The 24,619-nt window shown below is 49.9% G+C and overlaps 1 protein-coding gene across 1 annotated transcript in view; it reads left to right on the forward strand.

Moving 5' to 3' along the window:
- CTR9 (CTR9 component of Paf1/RNA polymerase II complex) overlaps window positions 1-24,619 on the forward strand; it is a 178,270-nt gene that overhangs the window by 44,106 nt on the left and 109,545 nt on the right. Inside the window, exons 9-13 of the mRNA XM_085648181.1 lie at window positions 14,016-14,252; window positions 18,265-18,354; window positions 18,442-18,570; window positions 19,215-19,398; window positions 19,851-19,939. Coding sequence (XP_085504307.1) covers window positions 14,016-14,252; window positions 18,265-18,354; window positions 18,442-18,570; window positions 19,215-19,398; window positions 19,851-19,939 — 729 coding nt within the window. The remainder of the gene's footprint in view (window positions 1-14,015; window positions 14,253-18,264; window positions 18,355-18,441; window positions 18,571-19,214; window positions 19,399-19,850; window positions 19,940-24,619) is intronic.

Below are 24,619 nucleotides of genomic sequence, written 5' to 3' on the forward strand. Positions count from 1 at the left end.
GTGTGGGTGAGCAGTAAGGCTTTATGAGAGAGTAGTGTTAAGCATTCTTCTTCTCCTTCTCTTCCTTCTTCTTCTCCTCCGCCCTCTTCACCCCCTTTTCATTCTCCCCCCTTCTTCTCCTTCTTCTCCTTCTCCTTCCTCTTCTCCTTCTCCTTCTCCCCCTCTTCTCCTTCTCCTTCTCCCCCTCTTATCCTTCTCCCCCCTCTTCTTCTCCTTCTCCACCCTCTTCTCCTTCTCCCCCTCTTCTCCTTCTCCCCCCTCTTCTCCTTCTCCCCCTCTTCTCCTTCTCCCCCCTCTTCTCCTTCTTCCCCCTCTTCTCCTTCTCCCCCCTCTTCTCCTTCTCCCCCCTCTTCTCCTTCTCCCCCCTCTTCTCCTTCTCCCCCCTCTTCTCCTTCTCCCCCCTCTTCTCCTTCTCCCCCCTCTTCTCCTTCTCCCCCTCTTCTCCTTCTCCCCCCTCTTCTCCTTCTCCCTCTCCCCCTCTTCTCCTTCTCCCCCCTCTTCTCCTTCTCCCCCTCTTCTCCTTCTCCCCCCTCTTCTCCTTCTCCCTCTCCCCCTCTTCTCCTTCTCCCTCTCCCCCTCTTCTTCTTCTCCTTCTCCCCCCTCTTCTCCTTCTCCCCCCTCTTCTCCTTCTCCCCCCTCTTCTCCTTCTCCCCCCTCTTCTCCTTCTCCCCCTCCTCTCCTTCTCCCCCCTCCTCCCCTTCTCCCCCCTCCTCTCCTTCTCCCCCTCCTCTCCTTCTCCCCTCCTTCTTCCCCTCTTCTCCTTCTTCCCCTCTTCTCCTTCTTCCCCTCTTCTCCTTCTTCCCTCTCTTCTCCTTCTCCCCTCTCTTCTCCTTCTCCCCCTCCTCCTTCTTCTCCTTGTCCCCCTCTTCTTCCCCCTCCCCCCTCTTCTTCTCCCACCCTCTTCTCCTTGTCCCCCTCTTCTTCCCCCTCCCCCCTCTTCTTCTCCCCCCTCTTCCCCCTCTTCTCCTTGTCCCCCTCTTCTCCTTGCTCCCCCCTTCTCCTTCTCCCCCTTCTTCCCCCTCTTCTCCTTCTCCTTCTTCCCCTCTTCTTCTCCTTCTTCCCCTCTTCTTCTCCCACCCTCTTCTCCTTGTCCCCCCCTTCTCCTTGTCCCCCTCTTCTCCTTGTCCCCCCCTTCTCCTTGTCCCCCTCTTCTCCTTGTCCCCCTCTTCTCCCCCTCTTCTCCTTGTACCCCTCTTCTCCTTCTCCCCCTCTTCTCCTTCTCCCCCTCTTCTCCTTCTCCCCCTCTTCTCCTTCTCCCCCTCTTCTCCTTGTGTCCCCCTCTTCTCCTTGTGTCCCCCTCTTCTCCTTGTGTCCCCCTCTTCTCCTTGTGTCCCCCTCTTCTCCTTGTGTCCCCCTCTTCTCCTTGTGTCCCCCTCTTCTCCTTGTGTCCCCCTCTTCTCCTTGTCTCCCTCTTCTCCTTGTCCCCCTCTTCTCCTTGTCCCCCCTTCTCCTTGTCCCCCCTTCTCCTTTTCTCCCCTTCTCCTTTTCTCCCCCCTCTTCTCCTTGTCCCCCCTTCTCCTTTTCTCCCCCCTCTTCTCCTTCTCCCCCCTTCTCCTTCTCCCCCTCTTCTCCTTCTCCCCCTCTTCTCCTTCTCCCCCCCCCTTCTTTCCCCTCCCCCCTCTTCTTCTCCCACCCTCTTCTCCTTGTCCCCCTCTTCTTCCCCCTCCCCCTCTTCTTCTCCCACCCTCTTCTCCTTGTCCCCCTCTTCTTCCCCCTCCCCCTCTTCTTCTCCCACCCTCTTCTCCTTGTCCCCCTCTTCTCCTTCTCCCCCCTTTTTCTTCTCCTTGTCCCCCCTTTTTCTTCTCCTTGTCCCCCCTTTTTCTTCTCCTTGTCCCCCCTTTTTCTTTTCCTTGTCACCCCTTTTTCTTTTCCTTGTCCCCCCTTTTTCTTCTCCTTGTCCCCTCTTCACCCTCTCCCCCTCTTCTCTTTCTTCCCCTTCTTCCCATCTTCATCCCCGTCCCTTTCTCCATGTCCCCCTCTTCTTCTCCCACCCTCTTCTTCCCCCTCCCCCTCTTCTTCTCCCACCCTCTTCTCCTTGTCCCCCTCTTCTCCTTGTCCCCCTCTTCTCCTTGTCCCCCTCTTCTCCTTGTCCCCCTCTTCTCCTTGTCCCCCTCTTCTCCTTGTCCCCCTCTTCTCCTTGTCCCCCTCTTCTCCTAGTCCCCCTCTTCTCCTTGTCCCCCCTATTTCTTTTCCTTGTCCCCCCTTTTTCTTTTCCTTGTCCCCCCTTTTTCTTTTCCTTGTCCCCCCTTTTTCTTCTCCTTGTCCCCCCTTTTTCTTCTCCTTGTCCCCCCTTTTTCTTCTCCTTGTCCCCCCCTTTTCTTCTCCTTGTCCCCCCTTTTTCTTTTCCTTGTCCCCCCTTTTTCTTCTCCTTGTCCCCTCTTCTCCCTCTCTTCTCCTTCTCCCCCTCTTCTCCTTCTTCCCCTTCTTCCCATCTTCATCCCCGTCCCTTTCTCCATGTCCCCCTCTTCTTCTCCCACCCTCTTCTTCCCCCTCCCCCTCTTCTTCTCCCACCCTCTTCTCCTTGTCCCCCTCTTCTTCCCCCTCCCCCTCTTCTTCTCCCACCCTCTTCTCCTTGTCCCCCTCTTCTTCTCCCACCCTCTTCTCCTTGACCCCTCTTCTTCCCCCTCCCACCCTCTTCTTCTCCCACCCTCTTCTTCTCCCACCCTCTTCTTCTCCCACCCTCTTCTTCTCCCACCCTCTTCTTCCACCACCCTCTTCTTCTCCCACCCTCTTCTCCTTGTCCCCCCTTTTTCTTCTCCTTGTCCCCCCTTTTTCTTCTCCTTGTCCCCCCTTTTTCTTCTCCTTGTCCCCCCTTTTTCTTCTCCTTGTCCCCCCTTTTTCTTCTCCTTGTCCCCCCTTTTTCTTCTCCTTTTTTCCCCTAGTCTCCTTCTCCCCCCTCTTCTCCTTCTCCCCTACTTCTCTCTCTCTTCTTCTTTCTTCCGTTTCAGGTCAGGACCAATGGGCCCCCCCCTCCAGGTGGATATTCCTTCTATTATGCCTCCAGTGGGAGGGGGGCATAAGCCTCATTCTGGTTGGCTGAGTCCCTCCATCTTCAAGATGGCGGGGACTGAGTGTTGTGCCTCGCCTCCCCCACCTGAGGGGTGGAGTTGGCAAAGTTGAGCGCACCTCTCCTCCTATATTTGTTTTCCTGCTGATTCTCCCGCCCAAAGTGGGGGTCAGAACCGGTGGGGGCCAGTTGCTTGGAACAGCAAATGACTGGGTCAGCTCACAAAGGCAGCAAGCCTTTTAAGCTTCCCCTTAGTGGACCCTGCACATCCTGGGGGAGGGGTATTGGCACCTCTACCCAGGATGTGCTTTGTTTACGGACCCAGAGAGCAGGAGGCTCTTGACCTAGGGGTTCAGGAACATGTCTATGGGTGGCAGCTGGCGAACAGCCACTCAGCCAAGACACTAGTGTTGGGTCGTATTTCAAGGGGCATCTCTAAGATGCCCTCTGAGTGCATTTTTAATTAAATCCCACACGGACATCACTGTGGGTTTAATGTGCTGAGAAGTTTGGTACCAAACTTCCCAGATTTCAGTGAAGCCATTCTGGTGCTGTGGAGTTTGTAATGACAAACTCCCAGACCATATACTCTTTATGGCTTTACAGCACCTACAATGTCTATGAATATGCTTAGACGCTGTAGGGGTTCAGGGCTCGTGCACTTGTACCCTCACCAGTGGCGTAGTGCACCCAGCTAGAGGGATGGCTGACCTATGTCATAAGCAGTGAGTTGCAGCATGGTGCACAGGTATGTGTGCTATGTCGACTTTTCACTTTTCTCTGCACCAAAACATGCAGCCTGCAAGAGTGGGGAGAGAGAGTGAGTGAGTGTGTGTCAGTCGTAGGGGCCTTCCTGGTCACAGTGCCCTTGGTACCTATGGTACCATTTACAAGGGTCTTACATGTGGCCAGAGAGGTGTCAATTGAGGTTGCAAAGGTACAGATTTAGGGAAAGAACATAGGCCCTGGGTACCTGGTTAGCAAGAGCCCAGAGCACACTTAGTCAAAAGAGCATCAACATCATGTAAAAAGTGGGGGACAACCATGCAAAAAGAGGCACTTTCGTACAGACCACTACAGGTATTGTGCCCGATTCATCGCGAGGGGCAATTATTAAACCGATCCACTAAAAAGGAGACCGATGTATACCAAGAAATTATTGGTTTGTATCCTTGTTTGATTTACCTTTTAACCCCTTCGCTGCGGCGGACATTCCGCCGCAGTGCTGGGGGGTGCGGGGGGGCAGCGCGGTGGCGCTGTGCTCATGACGGAGCCGCTCCGTCATGAGCCACGGTTGGGCTGTGCTCATGACGGAACGGTTCCGTCATGACTCCGCCCAGTTGCGTTGTCCCCCCGCACAGGCGGGGAAACAGCGCCGCGTAGGCGGAGCGGCCGCCAACGGGCGTGTCATGACGGAACCGTTCCGTCATGAGCACACGGCAACTGTGGCTCATGACGGAGCGGCTCCGTCATGAGCGGGGAAGAGCGGGGAAGAGGTTAAGGTCTATACAAAATTATTTGTTTAGAAAAATGGCCTATTTCCACAGAACATATTCCTAGATGACAAGGCAGCTTCAGGCCAATCATTCGACCATGGCCCATTGTATGGTCACCTGGCAGCTACAGTGAAATCTGTGATGCTTTTGGGCAAATTATACTGCTGTTTCATGGATTTAAAGGCCACCTTCGTCTTGGTCGACAGAGTCACTTTGGAACAAACTACAGTTTTAAACATCCATAAGGGTCTTCTGGGCATGATTCAGCAGTTTCACTCCAACGACTGGTTTCAGATTGATGTGACTAGGTTAGGTCATCTAGCAGTAAAAAAAAAAACAGTATATATCTGCCTGTGGCAAGGATGCGTGTTAACTTAATTTGTTAGCGTATTTCTTTCTGATCTACCTAGTGTGCCGACTGACAAACTTTTTAGCTCCAAAAGTTGCCAAATTGCACAAGCTGTGCTTAATGTAGGCTGACTATTTAGTCCTAATGTGTAGGAAAGTGCTCCTTTTTGCATGATTACCCCCACCCCACTTTTATCCTAACATCTGATGCAACTTGACTTGATGTGCCCTGGGTCCCTGCCAATCAGGTTCGCAGGGCCTGTGTTCTTTCCCAAAACGGTACCTTTGTACCCACAATTGGGCACATATCTGACCACAGTTAAGCCCCTTGTAAAAAGTACTATGGGTACCAAGGGCACTGTGACCAGGTAAGGTGTCTAAGGGCTGCAGCACCTATTGTGCCACCCTTAGAGATCCTTTATCTTAACACCCACAACCTGCCACTGTGTGTTTGGTGCAGAGAAAAGTGAAGAGTCGACATGGCACACATCCCTGAGTGCCATGCCTGCAACCCCCTGCCTGAGGCCTAGGTAAGTCACCCCTCTAGCAGGGTGCAGTAGTCCTAAGGAGCATGTGCCCTATACCCCTACAGCAGGGGTACTCATAGTACGGCCCGCGGGCCACCAGCGGCCCGGCAAGCCTTCCTTGGCGGCCCGCGGAGCTTGCAGACAATATACCTGTGTTCTTTTCTTTTTAAAAGTCTCAGCAAACACCGCCGTTGCAGCAGCCCGGACTCTGAGAGGGGGCCAGCAATTCCATCGATAGTAAGAGTGGAGCTGCGGGGGCGCTAAGAGGTGAAATACAACAAAGGCTTGTTAGCAAGTGAATGGTCTTTTAAAGACCTGTGAAGTACTGGGGTGGCTGTGAGTGTGCCTGGGCTGCCACACAGGTGGGGGGTGGGTGGTATATGCACTGCCAGCAGCAACCTGCCAGGCCAGTGAGTGCACAACACTTGCATCACCCTCTCTCTGCCTGCCATTGCCTCCATGCTTCTGAAAGGTAAGAACAAAACGTGCTTTGCGCTTCAAATGTCCGTTCCTGCAGCAGCACACTTCCAAGGCCCATACATGACAGTATCCCGATTCTAGGCCTCATTCTCACGATTGTTTTTTTAAAAAGAATCTCCCACTTTGCTCTTCTGAAATGTTGGCATGTATGGTAATACAGTGATTAATAAATGAGCGCAACAGGAACCACCTGCACCAACAGACTACGCATTTTCCATGGGTGCCACAGATAGAGACCGAGAGGCAGGGACAGACCGAGGCAGGCAGGGACAGACAGACAGACAGACAGAGGCAGGCAGGGACAGACAGACCGAGGCAGGGACAGACAGACCGAGGCAGGGACAGACAGACCGAGGCAGGGACAGACAGACCGAGGCAGGGACAGACAGACCGAGGCAGGGACAGACAGACCGAGGCAGGGACAGACAGACCGAGGCAGGGACAGACAGACCGACCGAGGCAGGGACAGACAGACCGACCGAGGCAGGGACAGACAGACCGACCGAGGCAGGGACAGACAGACCGACCGAGGCAGGGACAGACAGACGGACCGAGGCAGGGACAGACGGACCGAGGCAGGGACAGACGGACCGAGGCAGGGACAGACGGACCGAGGCAGGGACAGACGGACCGAGGCAGGGACAGACGGACCGAGGCAGGGACAGACGGACCGAGGCAGGGACAGACGGACCGAGGCAGGGACAGACGGACCGAGGCAGGGACAGACGGACCGAGGCAGGGACAGACGGACCGAGGCAGGGACAGACGGACCGAGGCAGGGACAGACGGACCGAGGCAGGGACAGACGGACCGAGGCAGGGACAGACGGACCGAGGCAGGGACAGACGGACCGAGGCAGGGACAGACGGACCGAGGCAGGGACAGACGGACCGAGGCAGGGACAGACGGACCGAGGCAGGGACAGACGGACCGAGGCAGGGACAGACGGACCGAGGCAGGGACAGACGGACCGAGGCAGGGACAGACGGACCGAGGCAGGGACAGACGGACCGAGGCAGGGACAGACGGACCGAGGCAGGGACAGACGGACCGAGGCAGGGACAGACGGACCGAGGCAGGGACAGACGGACCGAGGCAGGGACAGACGGACCGAGGCAGGGACAGACGGACCGAGGCAGGGACAGACGGACCGAGGCAGGGACAGACGGACCGAGGCAGGGACAGACGGACCGAGGCAGGGACAGACGGACCGAGGCAGGGACAGACGGACCGAGGCAGGGACAGACGGACCGAGGCAGGGACAGACGGACCGAGGCAGGGACAGACGGACCGAGGCAGGGACAGACGGACCGAGGCAGGGACAGACGGACCGAGGCAGGGACAGACGGACCGAGGCAGGGACAGACGGACCGAGGCAGGGACAGACGGACCGAGGCAGGGACAGACGGACCGAGGCAGGGACAGACGGACCGAGGCAGGGACAGACGGACCGAGGCAGGGACAGACGGACCGAGGCAGGGACAGACGGACCGAGGCAGGGACAGACGGACCGAGGCAGGGACAGACGGACCGAGGCAGGGACAGACGGACCGAGGCAGGGACAGACGGACGGACGGAGGCAGGGACAGACAGACAGACAGACAGACAGATGGAGGCAGGGACAGACAGACAGACAGACAGATGGAGGCAGGGACAGACAGACAGACAGACAGATGGAGGCAGGGACAGACAGACAGACAGACAGATGGAGGCAGGGACAGACAGACAGACAGACGGATGGAGGCAGGGACAGACAGACAGACAGACGGATGGAGGCAGGGACAGACAGACAGACAGACGGATGGAGGCAGGGACAGACAGACAGACAGACGGATGGAGGCAGGGACAGACAGACAGATGGAGGCAGGGACAGACAGACGGACGGACGGAGGCAGGGACAGACAGACAGATGGAGGCAGGGACAGACAGACAGACAGACGGATGGAGGCAGGGACAGACAGACAGATGGAGGCAGGGACAGACAGACAGACAGACGGATGGAGGCAGGGACAGACAGACAGACAGACGGATGGAGGCAGGGACAGACAGACAGACAGACGGATGGAGGCAGGGACAGACAGACAGATGGAGGCAGGGACAGACAGACAGACGGACGGAGGCAGGGACAGACAGACGGACGGACGGAGGCAGGGACAGACAGACGGACGGACGGAGGCAGGGACAGACAGACGGACGGACGGAGGCAGGGACAGACAGACGGACGGACGGACGGAGGCAGGGACAGACAGACGGACGGACGGAGGCAGGGACAGACAGACGGACGGACGGAGGCAGGGACAGACAGACAGACGGACGGACGGAGGCAGGGACAGACAGACAGACGGACGGACGGAGGCAGGGACAGACAGACAGACGGACGGACGGAGGCAGGGACAGACAGACAGACGGACGGACGGAGGCAGGGACAGACAGACAGACGGACGGACGGAGGCAGGGACAGACAGACAGACGGACGGACGGAGGCAGGGACAGACAGACAGACGGACGGACGGAGGCAGGGACAGAGACAGACAGACGGACGGACGGAGGCAGGGACAGACAGACAGACAGACAGACGGATGGAGGCAGGGACAGACAGACAGACGGATGGAGGCAGGGACAGACAGACGGATGGAGGCAGGGACAGACAGACGGATGGAGGCAGGGACAGACAGACAGATGGAGGCAGGGACAGACAGACAGATGGAGGCAGGGACAGACAGATGGAGGCAGGGACAGACAGATGGAGGCAGGGACAGACAGACAGATGGAGGCAGGGACAGACAGACAGATGGAGGCAGGGACAGACAGACAGACAGACGGATGGAGGCAGGGACAGACAGACAGACAGACGGATGGAGGCAGGGACAGACAGACAGACAGACGGATGGAGGCAGGGACAGACAGACAGACAGACGGATGGAGGCAGGGACAGACAGACAGACGGATGGAGGCAGGGACAGACAGACAGACAGACGGATGGAGGCAGGGACAGACAGACAGACAGACGGATGGAGGCAGGGACAGACAGACGGATGGAGGCAGGGACAGACAGACAGACAGACGGATGGAGGCAGGGACAGACAGACAGACAGACAGACGGATGGAGGCAGGGACAGACAGACAGACAGACGGATGGAGGCAGGGACAGACAGACAGACGGATGGAGGCAGGGACAGACAGACAGACGGATGGAGGCAGGGACAGACAGACAGACGGATGGAGGCAGGGACGGACAGACAGACAGACGGATGGAGGCAGGGACGGACAGACGGATGGAGGGAGGCGGAGATGTAGATATGCATGCCGGGTCTGGTGGCTCAGTGGACGAAGGCATCCGCTGCAGGGGCCTGTGTTCAAGCTCATGGTCAGTTTTTTTTTTCTAGCCCTGACCCCGCCCCCACCGGTGCGGCCCTCGGCCACAAACCACACTCTAAATTTGGCCCCCGAGAGAAAGTTTGTGGGTGCCCCTGCCCTACAGTGTCTAAGCCCATTCTTAGACATTATAAGTGTAGTAAAGCTATAAAGAGTATATTGTCTGGGAGTTGGTCATTAACAAACTCCACAGCTCCATAATGGCTTTACAAAAAGTTTGGAAGTTTAGTAACAAACTTCTCAGCACATTAAACCCACACTGATGCCTGTGTTGGATTTAATGTGAAATGCTCTCAGAGGGAATATTAGAGATGTCCCCTGAAAACCGACTAGCCCTGGTGGTTTTCCTGAATGGCTGCCAGACAGGTTTTTGGACCCACTGGCTAGAGTGCCTCCACTCTCTGGGTCCAGAAGCAAAGGCCATTCTGGACAGGGGTGTCATGCCTCTTCCCCCCAGGATGGGCTGAGTCCACAAAAGGGGAAGTTTCAAAAGCCTGCCACCTTTGGAAACTGTCCCTGGCTTTTGCTGCCCCAAACAACTGGCTCCCACCGGTTGTGGCCCCCACTTTGGGCTGGAGAATCAGTGGGAAAATCAAGCTAGGAAGAAATGTGTGCCCACCTTTACCAACACCGCTCCTCAGGTGGGGGAGGCTAGGTGAAGCACAGGTGAGGCTCATGCACCTTCCCACTGGAAGGTGGCATAATATGGGGTGTATCCACCCTAAGGACGGGATCCATTGGCGCCGACCTGCCCTCCCCTTTAACGCCCCTAAAGTTAGTATTTAGGGGCAACCCTGAACCTTGCCTCCACAGATTCGAGGAAGAAAGAAGGACCAAAGAGCTGTGATGACCTAGGAATGTGAAGAGAACACAACTGCTTTGGCCCCAGCCCTACTGGCCTTCCCAGTCTACGACCTGCCTACGGCAAGAAAACCCCATCGAGTCCAGTACCCAACAACCCTCGGAGCCCGAAGGACCTGCCCTGCAATCATCTTACAGACTGTCTTTCGTGAGCACCTGATTTGCTTATGCAAAGACTTCCAGTGACTGTGTGATTCTGCACCCGACACCCACAGTCTGTGCTAGAGTCCCAAACACCCTGATGTCCTTCAAGCTTCGAGACGATGACTGCAGCCTCAACCTAAAGGCCCCCTGCCCCTCCCCTCTCCCCGACAGCGACAGAGCTGGTAAGAAAACCTGACACCAGAAGACACCCCTGCACCCGACGTCCCATGACCTTGGGAGGCCCAACCAACGGTGTCCAGGCATCCCCCAAGATCTCAACTTACCTCTCCAGCAGGTGGTCGCCTTCAGGAAGTCTTCCTGCCCACACCTGCAGAAACTGCGAAAAACCAAAGGTCTCCATTGAAAGGCACAGGGTCCCGACTTCCTTTTTGCACCCTGCACCCGGCCGCCTTCTGTGTTGGTCGTTGGCCCCTGCAGCACTGACCATAACCCCACAAGCTTTGCTTCCTCACCCGAGTGGCCTGCTCACCAGCAGTCCCTAACAGATGGCTCCCTTAGCTTCCTTGGCTAACATTGAACCCATGCACTCTGCACCCGGCCACCCCAGTGCCGCTGATGGTGCAACTTGAGTGCCCATCTAGACCATAGGGATCCTTGGTCCTAACCCCCAAAACTCCCATTTGTAAGTCGTGTTCAACAAATGTTTGTATGAAAGATAGTAACTCTGCTTTAACTTAAGAACTGTCCTACTTACCTGTAAGTGACCAATCCTAGTGTATGGTATCTTGGCATACCACCTCAAATACCCAAAGTAACTAAAAAGTAATCCAAGAATAATGAAAAGTAATGTCTATGTAATTTAAACGGTTTCTAAAGCAATTACAAACTTGTAACGATTGCAGTTTCAACCACAACTGCATTTCCTTGAATATGCTTGCATTTTAGAGTTTTTTTAACTTACCTGTGCCAAGTCCTGCTTGGTTCTAAAAATAAAACATAAGTATACCTTTATTTTTTTATACTAACCTAATTGGTCTAGATTCGGTCTCTGAGTATGTGCCATCAGCCTTGATTGAATGAATACAATAAATGCTTAACACACTCTCTGGATAAGCCTAACTGCTCACCCACATTACCACAAAGAGAGCTGCTAGTACTTACCTAATTTAGCCTCTGCTATACCTCTGGGGACTCCCTGGACTCTGTGCACACTATACCTTACTTTGGTATAGTATATACAGAGCCAGCTTCCTACAACTGGCAATATGGAATGAGAACAGTCTGTGAAAAGCACTGATTGGTGAGTTACTTCAAGACTCCTGTGTGTGGGTCTGCAATGAGATTTTTTATTTATTTAGTGACCCAATATCCAAATTATATTTCATATGGCGATTGAGGTGTCACTTAAAATTGACAAATATTACACACTCGAGAGAACAGTGCATCCAGATGTCACCGATGGTCCTGTTTTTTTAAAAAGGTAAATAAGAGAGATACTGTTGGATAATGGCCCTCTCTGAAGGGTCTTCCCAAACTTATTGTCTTCCTCCTCTCTTTCTGACCTTTTTGTTGGCTGTAGGACTCTGAGCACTTTTCCACTGGTAGACAGTGTAGGAAGCTGGCTCTGTATATAGTGGACTAAAAAGAGGTACACTGTGTAGAGTCCAGTCAAACGCCAAAGGAATTGCAGAGGCACAAATTACACCCCACATGCTTTCCGTTGTAGTAGTGTAGGCAAGCATTTCGGCATATCAGAGGGTAATGCTAAGCATTCATTGCACACACAAAGGCAGTAAGTGAGAGACACACAACAAAGAAATCCAACACCAAATTATAAAAATAACATACTTTTATCTGAATTCAGATACCAAGATAATCCGAATCGGGTAAGTACTTTCTGAGTTAAGAATTTTTACAGTTTTCAAAAGTTGACAGTGCAATTTTTGGATTGGTAATGTTATCCTGTGGGGGGAAAACATTTACTACATTCGGGCACTTCACAGCGACTTATGGTACCAATCTTCTGGACTTGAGGTGAGTATGGGACAAGGTCCAAGGTCACACCAAGAGGTCGCCTCAGGAGGTTCTGGGGCATCCGGGGGCAGAGGTGTATTATGGCGTCTGGTGTCGCATTCACTTTAATGGGAGATGGCCCGGCTGCGTGCTGGGACTGGGAGAGCAGTCTTGGTTGAACCAACAAGGGGGCCCAGGTTTCACGATGCTCACTGATGTGGGTGCACCTTTGGTCCTCTTCTCCTCGGGCCAGGGCTGCCGGGTACAGAGGTGTTCTGAGGCGTTGGGTTTTTGTCACAGAGAGACTTACAGTAGAGGGGCATTCACCCACAGGCTCTAGGCGGCTGCATTCATTTCAATGTGGGCAAGCCCAAGGTCTGCTTTGTCTCTGGAGACCACACTGGCACCATAGGCCCTGTTCAACTTGGGCTAGGGGACACAAGTGCAGTTGTGTTTTCCAGTGTCTGGTTTGCGGCTGTCCGGAGTCAACACAGTTCTTTTGAATTGCCTGCAGGATGCAGGGGAGCAGCTAGAACTACTCCACAGGACTTCCTGGGCCTTTGTTGCAGGCAGGCATTCCTCCCATGCTTTTGGAGACAAAGCAGCTGCAGGACAAAATTACTTTATTGCAATTTGGCCGGAACAGAAGACAGACCAGCAGGCTTGCTCCAAGTCCGTTGCTTCTCCACAGTCCTTGCTTCTTGCAGCTCTTCTGTGTCCTTTTTCTTCTAGGGTCGGCAGAAATCTCATTTCCTGGTGCCAGGGCTCCCTTAGGTACTCAACTTAAGGCTGTTAGGGGAGCAGTCAATGGGCTACTTACCCTTATGCCCCCTATATGACCATTTCATGTGGGAAGCAGAAGTTCATAATTTTGCCATCACCAAGATGGCAGACTTTTACATTTTGTATCTGCTGGAGGACTCTGAGGCAATATTGGCAAAAATCACAGGTCTGCCTTGTAGGACTTGTCACTTGTGAGAGTCTACATACTACGTGTTGTTTACATTCCGTTTTTTTATCCCTTTCATTCGAGTCTAACCAGATTAGCATCCCATTTTTCTTCCATCAGGGCAACTTGTTGTTGGTACAGCTAAGTGGGAGGCATAGAATAGATGTAGTTCCTGCAAGGAATTATTTACCAGCTGCTTATAGAAGAGTTATGTGGAAGACAGTCCTACATGAAAGCTAAATATGATTCTGGCAACGTGCAAAAAGGATGTGAGAGGGAGAGATTCTGCCAATTATACCTGTGTAGTAAATCCTTCAGTTTACTACGAATAATTCTCAGACATTCGTTTATTAATGGTTGCATGCCTGCTTCCCATCATCATCATCCACTTTAAGGAATGGAGTCGGATTATATGTTGCCATTCCTTTAAAAGTGTCCCAAGGATGATGGAAAAAAATATTAAAAACCTTGAGTTTCATTGAATCCTATTCAAAATGGAAGGCGAGATTAAATGTCTAATATGTTGGAAAATTGTTTAAATGGGATTACTAACATTAGCAGAATGTTGTTATCATTGATAGTTGAGTTGCCAGGACCAAATGTGGGCAGCAAGATTTTTAACAAGCAGGTGAATCTAAACAAAGTGCCTTTGCTCCTAAACTGGTGTTATATGTATTGTATTGTAATTGCATTTATATAGCCCCTACTACCCCTGACGAGGCGTCTGATGGCTTTTTCGTAAGCAATTTGAGTTCAACATGGCATAGTAATGTTCAGTGATTGTCTATACCTTTTATGTCTATGGTCGATTAATTCTTTGATTCATGCTTTGTCCCTTCTTTGTTCAAATCCAGGAGGATTATGACCAGGCTTTCCAGTACTACTATCAAGCTACACAGTTTGCTTCAGCTTCTTTTGTGCTGCCGTTTTTTGGCTTGGGCCAGATGTACATCTATAGAGGTGACCGAGAGAATGCATCACAGTGTTTTGAAAAGGTCTTGAAAGCATACCCTAACAATTATGAGACCATGAAAATTCTTGGATCTCTTTATGCTGCTTCTGACGACCAAGAAAAAAGGGAAACTGCAAAGGTAAGCTCCACTGTGCTCCACTGTCTAACAGCTTTGAAGTTGGAGAAACATGGTTCCTTTGCTATAGTCTTTAGCTTGATTTAGGGTTCTGGGAGATCAATGGAACATCATATTGTACCGCAACCTGGGTTAAAATGACAGCCATGCTTTTTCAATGAGCTAAAGTGTATTCAAAATCATATGACGCCAAACTGCTTTAAAAAATATTGGTAAAATGCAGGCATATTTGTAACTTAGAGTGGCTTTTTAAGAATGCTTATTGATTGATTATTTTTTTTTTTTTTTTTAGAAAAGCACATAAAGTGCTCTTAAAACTTCTTCCCACACCCAACAATTGGGGCATTTTTGCAGTGTACATAGTTGGAAATCTTTTGGATGCATAATAAAAAATTGTATGTCAGACGACCTTCATGTTCACTCATATGCAGCTCCTCCCCCACAAATACATCTTCCTTTGCCCTCCTCCCTGCTCAGTTTCTTTATTATTTAATTGATGTTACAGTAATGAATCTTTGAATGCAGCTTCAGTTCTTGATGTCACTGTAGTAAAGTGCCCCTTTTTGACATGGTCACTCACCACATTTTACCTGGTGTTTGATGTAATTTTGACTGGAAGTGCACTAGGTTCCTACTAACCAGGTCCTTAGTTCCAGATCTCTTTCACAAAACTGTAAAATCTGTTTCCCAATTGGAAATACCTTTAGCACTCCCTGTAAGTCCCTAGTAAACGGTACCCTGGTACCTAGGCAGGGAGGCTAAAGAGGGTCCTTGAGGGCTGCAGCATGAATTGTGCCACCCTAAGGGACCCCATATCAAACATATACAGACTGCCACTGCAGGCTGCATGTCTTGGTGAGGACGAGAGAGAAAACAAGATATGGCACACATCCCTGTGTGCCTTGCCCACAGACATTGCATGAAATATAAGTAAGTCACCCCTACAGCAGGCCTTACAGGCATACTGCATGGTTCACTATTCTACATGTGTGGACAGATCTGCTTGAGCAGTTATGCCCCTGTGCTGGTCAGTTCCATTCCTACCAGTACAAGTGGTCAGGGAAGCCATTTTAAGTACATGTGCTGGACACTGGTGAAAACATGTTGCCCAGCTACATGATGGCTTCACTGAAGACAGGGATGTTTGGTATTGAACATCTCTTATTAATAAGCCCACACTGATTCCAGTGATGGATTCATTAAAACATACACCCAGAGGCTCTTAAGAGGGGCCCCCTGAAAACCTACCAACTACTGGTGTGCTAATTGACTGGTCTTCGCCAGCCTGTAACCACAGATGTTTCTGACACTCACAGGTGAGGTCCTTCGCTCTCAGGAGGTTAGAAAGAAAGCGTGCTCGGGCAGAGGGTATAACACCCCCACCCACAGAATTTAGCATTCCAAGGCAGGAAGCTTCACAGTACCCTAGTACTGCTGGAGGTGACCTGCTAGTGCGCCTTAGACCTTGCCCCATAATCACCTTAAGTCCAGTAGATTGGTCTTGTGAGTCATCGTACTCTACCTGTATGCTGTATTTTTTTTCCCTCCCTTACATAACATTGCAGGTTCTGAAAACTGAAAGAATGTCTATCTTGAAACCTGCTTACCTGATCGTTTTGATTCTGGTGCCTAAATACATATATAGATATGTTATTTTTATAAATTTGCGTGGAGCCCCTTATTGAGGCGTGTGCATCGTTTATTAACTGAGTGTGTATTTTGCAAATGTCTAACACTCCTCTCTGATAAGCCTAAGGTTGCTTAACCCCATTACCCTCTAGGATTGGGATTAGTAGAGCAAGCCCATGTCCAATCTTACGGGAATACCTGGACTCTTTGCACGATATACCTCTTTTTGGTATATCATATAAAGAGTCAGCTTCCTACAGTCACTGCCTAGCCTAATGTTTTTTAAATCATGAGTTCCCCCAGACATTAGGATTGTACACTTGAGTGAGAAAGTGCCCTCTTTCTGCGTGGTAGCCCCCACCTTTTGCTGAACTGCTGATGTGCTTTGACTGAGTGTGCCCTGGGCTCCTGCCAATCTGGTACCCAGGGCCTATGTTCTTTCCCTAAAACTGCATTGAAAACGAAATCCAATTGGCATCTCTTGCCACAGGTCAGCCCCTGGTAAATGGTACCACAGGTACCCAGGACACTGTGACCGGGGAAGGCCTCTAAGGGCTGCAGCACTTATTGTGCCACCCTTAGAGGTCCTGTACCTTTACACTCACACACTGCCATTGCAGGCTCTGTGTCTTCGTGCAGAACAAAGTGAAGAGTCGACATGGCACACATCCCTGTGTGCCATGCCTACAATCCACTGCCCTGGCATAGATCAGTCACCCCTGACGACTAAGGGCGTCCCTGCACCAGAAGCCCCTGAGCCTTGGGGACCTCAACCATTGGTGTCCCTACGTCCCTTAGCATCTCTATTTATCTGGGCAGCTGTGGGTTTTCTTCGTCCTGTCTCCTGGTCTGAGCCTGTAGCCTTTGTTCAAAACAATCTCCTTAATTGAAAAGCAATGGGTGCCTGACGCTGTGTTGTCATGCTGCTCCCGGTCACCCCAGTGCCGTTGTGGGTGTAAGTTTGGTGTTGCTTTGTGGACCCCCTGTGCTTATCTTAAATCCAGGAGATGAACCTTGGACACCGCTTTACTCACCTGTGAGCAGCACATCTTAAATCACCGCCATTCTCCATTGGTTAGATTTGGGCATCCGACCTAGACTGTGAGCTCTGCACCCAGCCGCCCCTGTACCGCTGTTGGTGCACCTATGGTCACAAGTTGAACCATGCTCGGTGCTGACTTTCAAACCCGAAGACTGGATTTCTAAGTTGTGTACTTACCTGTAAACCTGCACTCTTGTTTCCCCCCCGTGGGTTAACATTGCAAAGCTTTAAAAAGTTTCCACTTTTAATATTTTTAAGTATTTTTCCTGATAAACGTATATGCTTTTTTTGCGAACCTCTTGCTCTTAAAATAAATCTTGAAAGCTTCTTTTTCTAAAATTGGTGTGGATCTCCTTTTTGAGTTGTGTATCGTTTATTAGTCACTGTATGCATAACAAAAGTCTTACACTCCTCTGTGTTAGGCCTAAGGCTGCTCACCCACACTACCACATATAGAGCACTTTACATGTCTGGGCGAATCTCTGGACTCTGTGCACGCTATAGCCACTTAGTGGTATACCATTTACAGAGCCAGCTTCATACAACCCTTTTTACCTATGTTATGTAGAGGGCTTTACAGATTCTTTGAAGTGCTGATGACTGAATGACAAGTCTTAACAGGAGAAACAGAATAAGTTGCTGTTCATCATTTGCATGAGGTTTTGTCAGTTGTGTTTTTGTAGAATAGGTTTGGGTGAATCACTATTTTTATGGCCAAGACAATGACTGCCCCTTGTGACAAGACAATGGTAATGTTGGGCCAAAGGTTTACAGTTCACCAGCACTGACTTTATATTTCTCAGTACACATGTGCGATAATACTGGATGTTCTGCAATAAATTCTGGAAAAGCCTTGAATCGATTTAAATGTCACCTTGAAATCGAGAGTGAGCCAGTGAATGGAGCACAGGGCACCTGAAATATTGTTTTTTATTACCTTGGTTTCATGAGTAGTTTGACACTAGCATTAGCAGCATTTAGATTTCGGATGTGTTTTGTAGTCTGGATGTAAGTTCATGGATGTCTCAATGTCACTCCCGTTTCTCATGACAGAAGAACTTGATTGATCCCTCACTATAGATTTTAAGATGTAAATTGCATTTTTTCACTTGGCTTGACGGTGTTCCTAAATTGGTTCTGTACTAGAATTCCTGGATTGACAAACATTTTCTCGATAAACAATATTTTATTGCTTACTTGCTCAAGCATTATGTCTTTAGGACCCATTAAAAAAAATTGAAATCCACAGCTTATATTTGTGTGGCAGTGGCATAGAATAATGATAATATTTTGTCATGAATGATTAACAAGCGCTATTTTTAATTAGAATTCTTTTTTCCATAGAGCCATTTAAAGAAAGTGACCGAGCAGTATCCAGATGATGTAGAGGCATGGATTGAACTGGCACAAATTCTGGAGCAGACCGACATCCAGGTGTACATTTTATGCAACCCCACGTCTGATGTTCCAGCACTCTACTGTGGAACCTTCTCTAAACTTCTCCATTTTCTCCCACTGCAGAATGCCCTCTCTGCCTATGGTACTGCTACACGTATCCTTCAGGAAAAAGTGCAAGCTGATGTCCCTCCAGAGATTCTAAACAACGTGGGTGCTCTCCATTTTCGCCTTGGAAATCTGGGGGAAGCAAAGGTACAAAATGATGAAAATGTGTTGGCATCCTTCCCATAGATGGAGTATTGATTACTCGTTCCCTCACAGCAACCTTCAGTTTACTTGGCACTGCAGACTGTGTGGCAAAAGTGCATATAGCGCGTACTTTAACTATTATAGTTGAACAGTGAGCACGTTTTGTATTGTATTAGTTTATTTTGAGTCTGGAGTGTAGGTCTCCTTACTACCATACTTGAAAGCTTATGGTCTATGGGTCTAAACTCAATACCTCAGCATGCTACTGCATGATCATGCATGACTTGGGTAGTCTAGCATTACTTCAGTAAATCACTGTAGCAAGGAATTACTAAGTTTTGGGGCATAGACAGTAGATAATGTTATGGAATGCATAACTAAAGTAGGTTTAATTGTGAGGCATGTGCTTGTGAGATTAGCAAAATTTGGTTGAGCGGATGTAAATAAAAAAAAAAAAAGCAAAGATGCACACAATGACCTAGAGCCTAGATCCCATAGAGATGAATATGGATATATGTTGTCCTTGGACAAAGATGATTTGTGCTGGGAAACAATTTTGAGTAAAGAGCAAGTGAATTGATCATGTTTGATTTAAATTTAGTCCCAGCAACCTTTTTTTTTTTTCTTTTTCTTCTTTCATTGATTAGAAATATTTCTTGGCATCTCTGGATCGTGCAAAGGCTGAGGCGGAACATGACGAGCACTATTACAATGCTATTTCTGTCACCACGTCTTACAACCTTGCAAGGCTTTATGAAGCAATGTGTGAATTCCATGAAGCAGAAAAACTGTATAAGAACATTTTAAGAGAACATCCCAATTATGTTGACTGTAAGAGATTTCATACTTTGAATGTTACATGCACGTTTTGGTTTGTCCTTCAATACTGACTAACTGTATCCATGGAAAAACTGCTTGTTGGCTCCAGAAATATGCATTGCAGGCATGAGTTATAATTGAGCCCAGGTTTTTTTTGCTGTTTTGTCCATTTTATCTGAATTTTGTGCTGGGGAGGCAGTGTCCGATTATTTAAATGAGAAGTAACAGGAAGAGAGAAATAGATACCAGAGATTTATCGGCGTTTGTAAGACCTAAGCATATGGATCTAGTGCACTGGTAACAGTTCATGGCACTTTTGTTCAAAGATCACTTGTTTTCCGATCTGCAGGAGAGTTATCCCACATTTCTGTATTCGTTAAAACCTGTATGTAAATTTGTAATTGACTGTTCTACATGGTAAGGATCATGTTGCATAGTAAAAAGGGCCTTTTACCTTCTTATAGGTTATTTACGCTTGGGAGCAATGGCCAGAGATAAAGGAAATTTCTATGAAGCTTCTGATTGGTTTAAAGAAGCTCTTCAGATCAATCAGGTTTGTACTAATATGAGAAACTAATTCCTATAGGCGCTTGTTATGAACTTTTGTGGTCTTCTTTTGAGTTTAATGATCTGTACATCTACTATTTATGCACCTTTTGCAATTTATTTCAGGGTTCTGTTTTTTTTTTACTAGATAGATTTTTGAGGCGATAATACTAATTTGGATGAATTTCTTGGTGATTCTGTTTTACTTTTGCTTGTGTGCTAATGTGAAATTCCTATGTTTGTACTCTACAGATCAGGAAATACACTAATATGTAGAATATCCAACTTTTTTTGTAATAGCTCTTCATTTGCATTTACATGTATCTCCACATACATAATTAAATGCCAACCAAATCAATGGGTAGTAAACGACAGCAGTACGTTTGCCTGCCCCACCCACTTCAATAGCAAATGAGAAACCCTGATTCAGTCCATGATCAAGCAGCCTAGCATATCCTTCCAAACTACCGTTTGGAGCAGCTTAGGAAATATCCTGGGAAGTGAGCTCAGAACAAACCATTTTAAATTCAACTGATTCAACATAACTCCTGACCCAGTGTCCTCTCACGATGACTGGAGGTGTGCTTTTAAAAGGCTATGCCAAACCCCTGCCCTGCACCCGCCTCTTCTCTACATCTCCCCTGCAGTTCGCCTGGTCCCCTAATGTGTGTACCTTGTTGTAGGAAGCTGGCTCCGTATATGGTATGCCACTAGGTGGTTATACTGTGCACAGAGTTCAGCAGTTCCCCCAAAAGTGTATAGGGCTTAATGTAAAACCCAAAGTGCTCTGTTAGTGGTAGTGTGGGTGAGCAGCCTTAGGCCTAACTCAGAGGAGTGCAAGACATTTGTTGCACTACGTTGACCAATAATGGACACACGACTCAAGAATGAGATTAACACCAATTTTAGAAAAATAAGCTTTGTTTGTACTTTATTCTAACCTCTTCAGTGCCCATGACGAGATAGTCTCGTCATGGAGCACAGTTGCGCTGTGCCCATGACGAGACTATCTCGTCATGAACCCCACCCACTAGTGCAACGCCCGGCACAGGAGGGGGAAAGGGCGTGGCACTGAAGGGGTTAAGACCAAGATCTTCGCAGTTAGGTAAGTATGTTTGTTTTCCTATGGAGGAAAACAATAATACGGTTAAACAGGTAAGTACGCAACTTGCAGTTTTAGTGCAATTTCTGAACAGTTTAAATTTATCCTGTGGAGGAAAACAATAATACGGTTAAACAGGTAAGTACGCAACTTGCAGTTTTAGTGCAATTTTTGAACAGTTTATTTTTATCCTATGGAGGAAAACAATAATGCGTACTTACCTGTTTAACCGTAACTTACAGTTTCTGTCTTTGGGACCAAAAGTCAGCAAAGGGCAAGGGTCTGGTGAGTACCAAAACTGCCCCACCAGCGGGACAGGGGCGGCCGGGAACAGAGGTCCAAGTCAGCATGGTACCCTGCCTATACCTTCAGTTAGTGCCTGGGTGCCACGGCAGCCGGCACTACCTGAAGGTATAGGTAAATCGCCACACAAGCGGACCTAACAGCCCTAAGGCAGGTTGCACTATACCACAGGTGAGGGCATATCTGCTTGAGTAGATATTCTCCTACAATACTTAAGTCAATTCTTAAATATTGTAAGTGCCAGGGAAGCCATAAGGAGTACATGGGCTGGAATCTTGACAACTTGAGTTCCACGCCACTGTAGGGGAGTAGGGTCTGCTTCCTATGTTCACCCCCACTTTTTGCTTTTGCTTCACTGGTTTTCGACTTAGATGTGACTGTGGGCCTGCTAATCAGACCCACAGCCCAGCTGTTCTCTCTCTAAATTCACACTATGTACTTTAGGCACATAACCCAATTGGTAAGGATCACCTTCTAGGGCCCTGTACAGTGTACCTTAGGTACCCAGGGCATGGGTGTACCCTAGGCCTACCAGGGGCTGCAGCATGTATTATGCCACCCCTGGCTGGCCTTCCATTATGACACAACTGGCTGATCACTCAGCTGGGGCAAGGTCGTGTAATCACCCCTTGCTTAGGTGTAGTATTCCTATACCTACCTTATATATAGACACATGGGTAACCTATCAGTCACTCCTATGGCAGGCCTTAACAATCCTTAAGGCAGAGTGCTTGGTAACATGTGAGATGGTGCTCTAGCCTGAGCTGAGCCTGTCTGCAGCTTTCGGAACCATGTCCTTATAGCTGTTCTATGATATCGCCTACCATATACTCTTAAAGTGCCTTATAATCCTCGCGGTTAAGGTAACTATGGTTTGGCATTATCAAAACATGTCGTATAAGGTGTCTAACACTTTGGAATACAACCCCCAGACCATTTGTGACGGTGATGATAGTATTCCTCCCTTCTAGAGGGAGAAGACATGTTGAAGACCTACTACCCGGTTACAGTTAACCAGAGCCCCAGCATCACAAAATGGATGCTGCTGCCACAGACACAAGTCTGACCTCCTGCTGCTGGGAGTCCTTCCAGCGAGGGAGGCTTGGACAATAGGTTTCCTGCCTTGGGAGGTGCTAGCACCACCCTAGACAGGCCTTAGTGTATTGGGGCAGGGAGGGATGAATGAAACAAGACACTGCCTGGGGCACACAAGGTGTCCCATGCATAGTCCAGTTCAAACCGGTGCTGGGGCACTCCAGCCCCAGTCCTGGCGCGGAACTGGACAAAGGGAAGGGGGTGTAATCACCCCCCTCCCTGGTCCCACCCATAGGAGGGACCTAGCAGGTAACCCAGCCCCCCAGATTAGTATAAGAGTGGGAGCTGAGTCCCTAGGACTTTGGATTATCCTGATAACTGAAACTTGAACAGAAACTCTGGACCTTCGACATTCGACTATGGAAGAAGACTGAAGAATCTCCCTTGTGGCCAAAGAGTGGCCACCCTGTGCAAACAGGCACCATCAAGCGACCTGCCGTTTGCTTTGCTCAACGTTCTACGAGGTACCGACTGCAGAGCCCGACCAGCGCCTTGACTTCCAGACTTCTCCGATCCTGATCCACATCCAGAGCAAAGTTGAGATCCGTGGAGGAGACGTGGGACCGGCTACCTGGGAAAATTGGCTACTTGCTTCCAGCGCAGCTTCTGAGGCATCCTCGAAGTTGTGCTCTGGGGATTGAGAAGCCCCAACCCCGAGCACCATCTGCACCGAAGATCAGCCCTCCACACTCCACGAGTTCTGCGTGGGGCCCTTCTGCATCTTTCTGCTCAACGCGTCTGTCCGGTTGCTGGCCCGTTGGCTAGTGACCTCTGCGACGACGAACCTTTGACTTTCCACCGCTGGTTTGGCTCCTCCAGACTGGCCCTTGCTTCCCTGTGAAAGAGCAGCACCTCAGGCCTTCCTGGTCTGCAACAGAAGCGAATCCTTCATTCTGCATGGGTTGCGCTTGCCAAGGCTTGTTGTGTCCCAACTCGACGACGACGCCGCCGACAGCAAGAGCCCTCGTGGGACAGCTCGCCTCCTGGTTCTGGTCGTCCTCGTCGACTCCTGGTACCTGTGGCTGCTGCGACAAGCTTCACCTCTTCACCTGCATCTACACGACATCGCCTGGTTCCTTCCTGGTTCCTTCCTGGCTGGTGACCTAGACTCTGTCCCCTCTGCTTGCAGGTATCCCCCTTCTTGATTCCATCCTTGGAATCCACCGGACACTCTTCACTGACTGCCTGTCAGCATCTTTTCTTCAGGCATCCGTAGGAGTCGACGACGAAACCCGACGCAAGTTCACACCTATGCACCCGCAGCCCGTGGGCTAGGTAACTTGAGTACTCCGGTGCTCACAAGGGTATTGACTATCCTAGTGTCTAGTTTCCAAGTCTCTAACTCCTAGTTCCTTCCGAAGTGTCCTAAAACTCTTAAGTTCGAGGCATGTGGGCTGCTGAATTCATATCTGTGCATAGATCGCCGCCTAGTGTTGGGTCCGGATGTTTGCACGTTGTTGTCCTGGAAGAGTCTTCGAAGTATCCTTGGATAGGTGACTCCTCCCCTGGACTACAGTGCGCATGGGCATCCTCTCCATCCTCAGATTGTTTTTTTCCGCCATTGGGTTCGGATGTGCTATCTTAGCTCAAGTTAGGAAAAACTTTGTCGAGGCCAAAAGGCCTTTAGTTCGCGTCGGTACTGTTTTATCGATCGGTTTTCGATACCACCTTGTTAGTTTACTAACTTTCCGGACCGACTTTTTTCGCATTTACCTGTCCATCGACTACTTCGACGATGGAATCGAGGACGCCATTCAAGAGGTGTCCGGTATGCAATGCGAAGTATCCCCACATCGACGTCCATCCGGTGTGCAACAATGCCTTTCGCCGGACCACGACGAATCAACATGCATGGCCTGTGCCCGGTTCTGTTCCAAAAAGACTCTACGGAATCGACGAGCGGCGAGACTCGAAGCGCAGCACGCGGCACCGGCCCCAGCAGACATCTTCAACGAGACCGAAGATGTCGAAGAATTGGAAGTCCTACCCTCCAGTCCCGTTTCCGAACACGACTCCGGATCGGACGAATCACTCTTTCGCAGAGGTGAAGACGACGACTAGGTAGGAGACGACGAGGAGGCCTTAGGAGCCGAAGAGAGTAGCTCCAATGACGAACAAGGCCTACCTGTTCAGACCAAAGAAAGCCCAGTGCCACAGTCTATGGCTCCGGTCGAGGGATCGCCTTCG

This window comes from Triturus cristatus, chromosome 3_2, assembly GCF_964204655.1.
Source record: "Triturus cristatus chromosome 3_2, aTriCri1.1, whole genome shotgun sequence".
NCBI classification, from domain to species: Eukaryota; Metazoa; Chordata; class Amphibia; order Caudata; family Salamandridae; genus Triturus; species Triturus cristatus.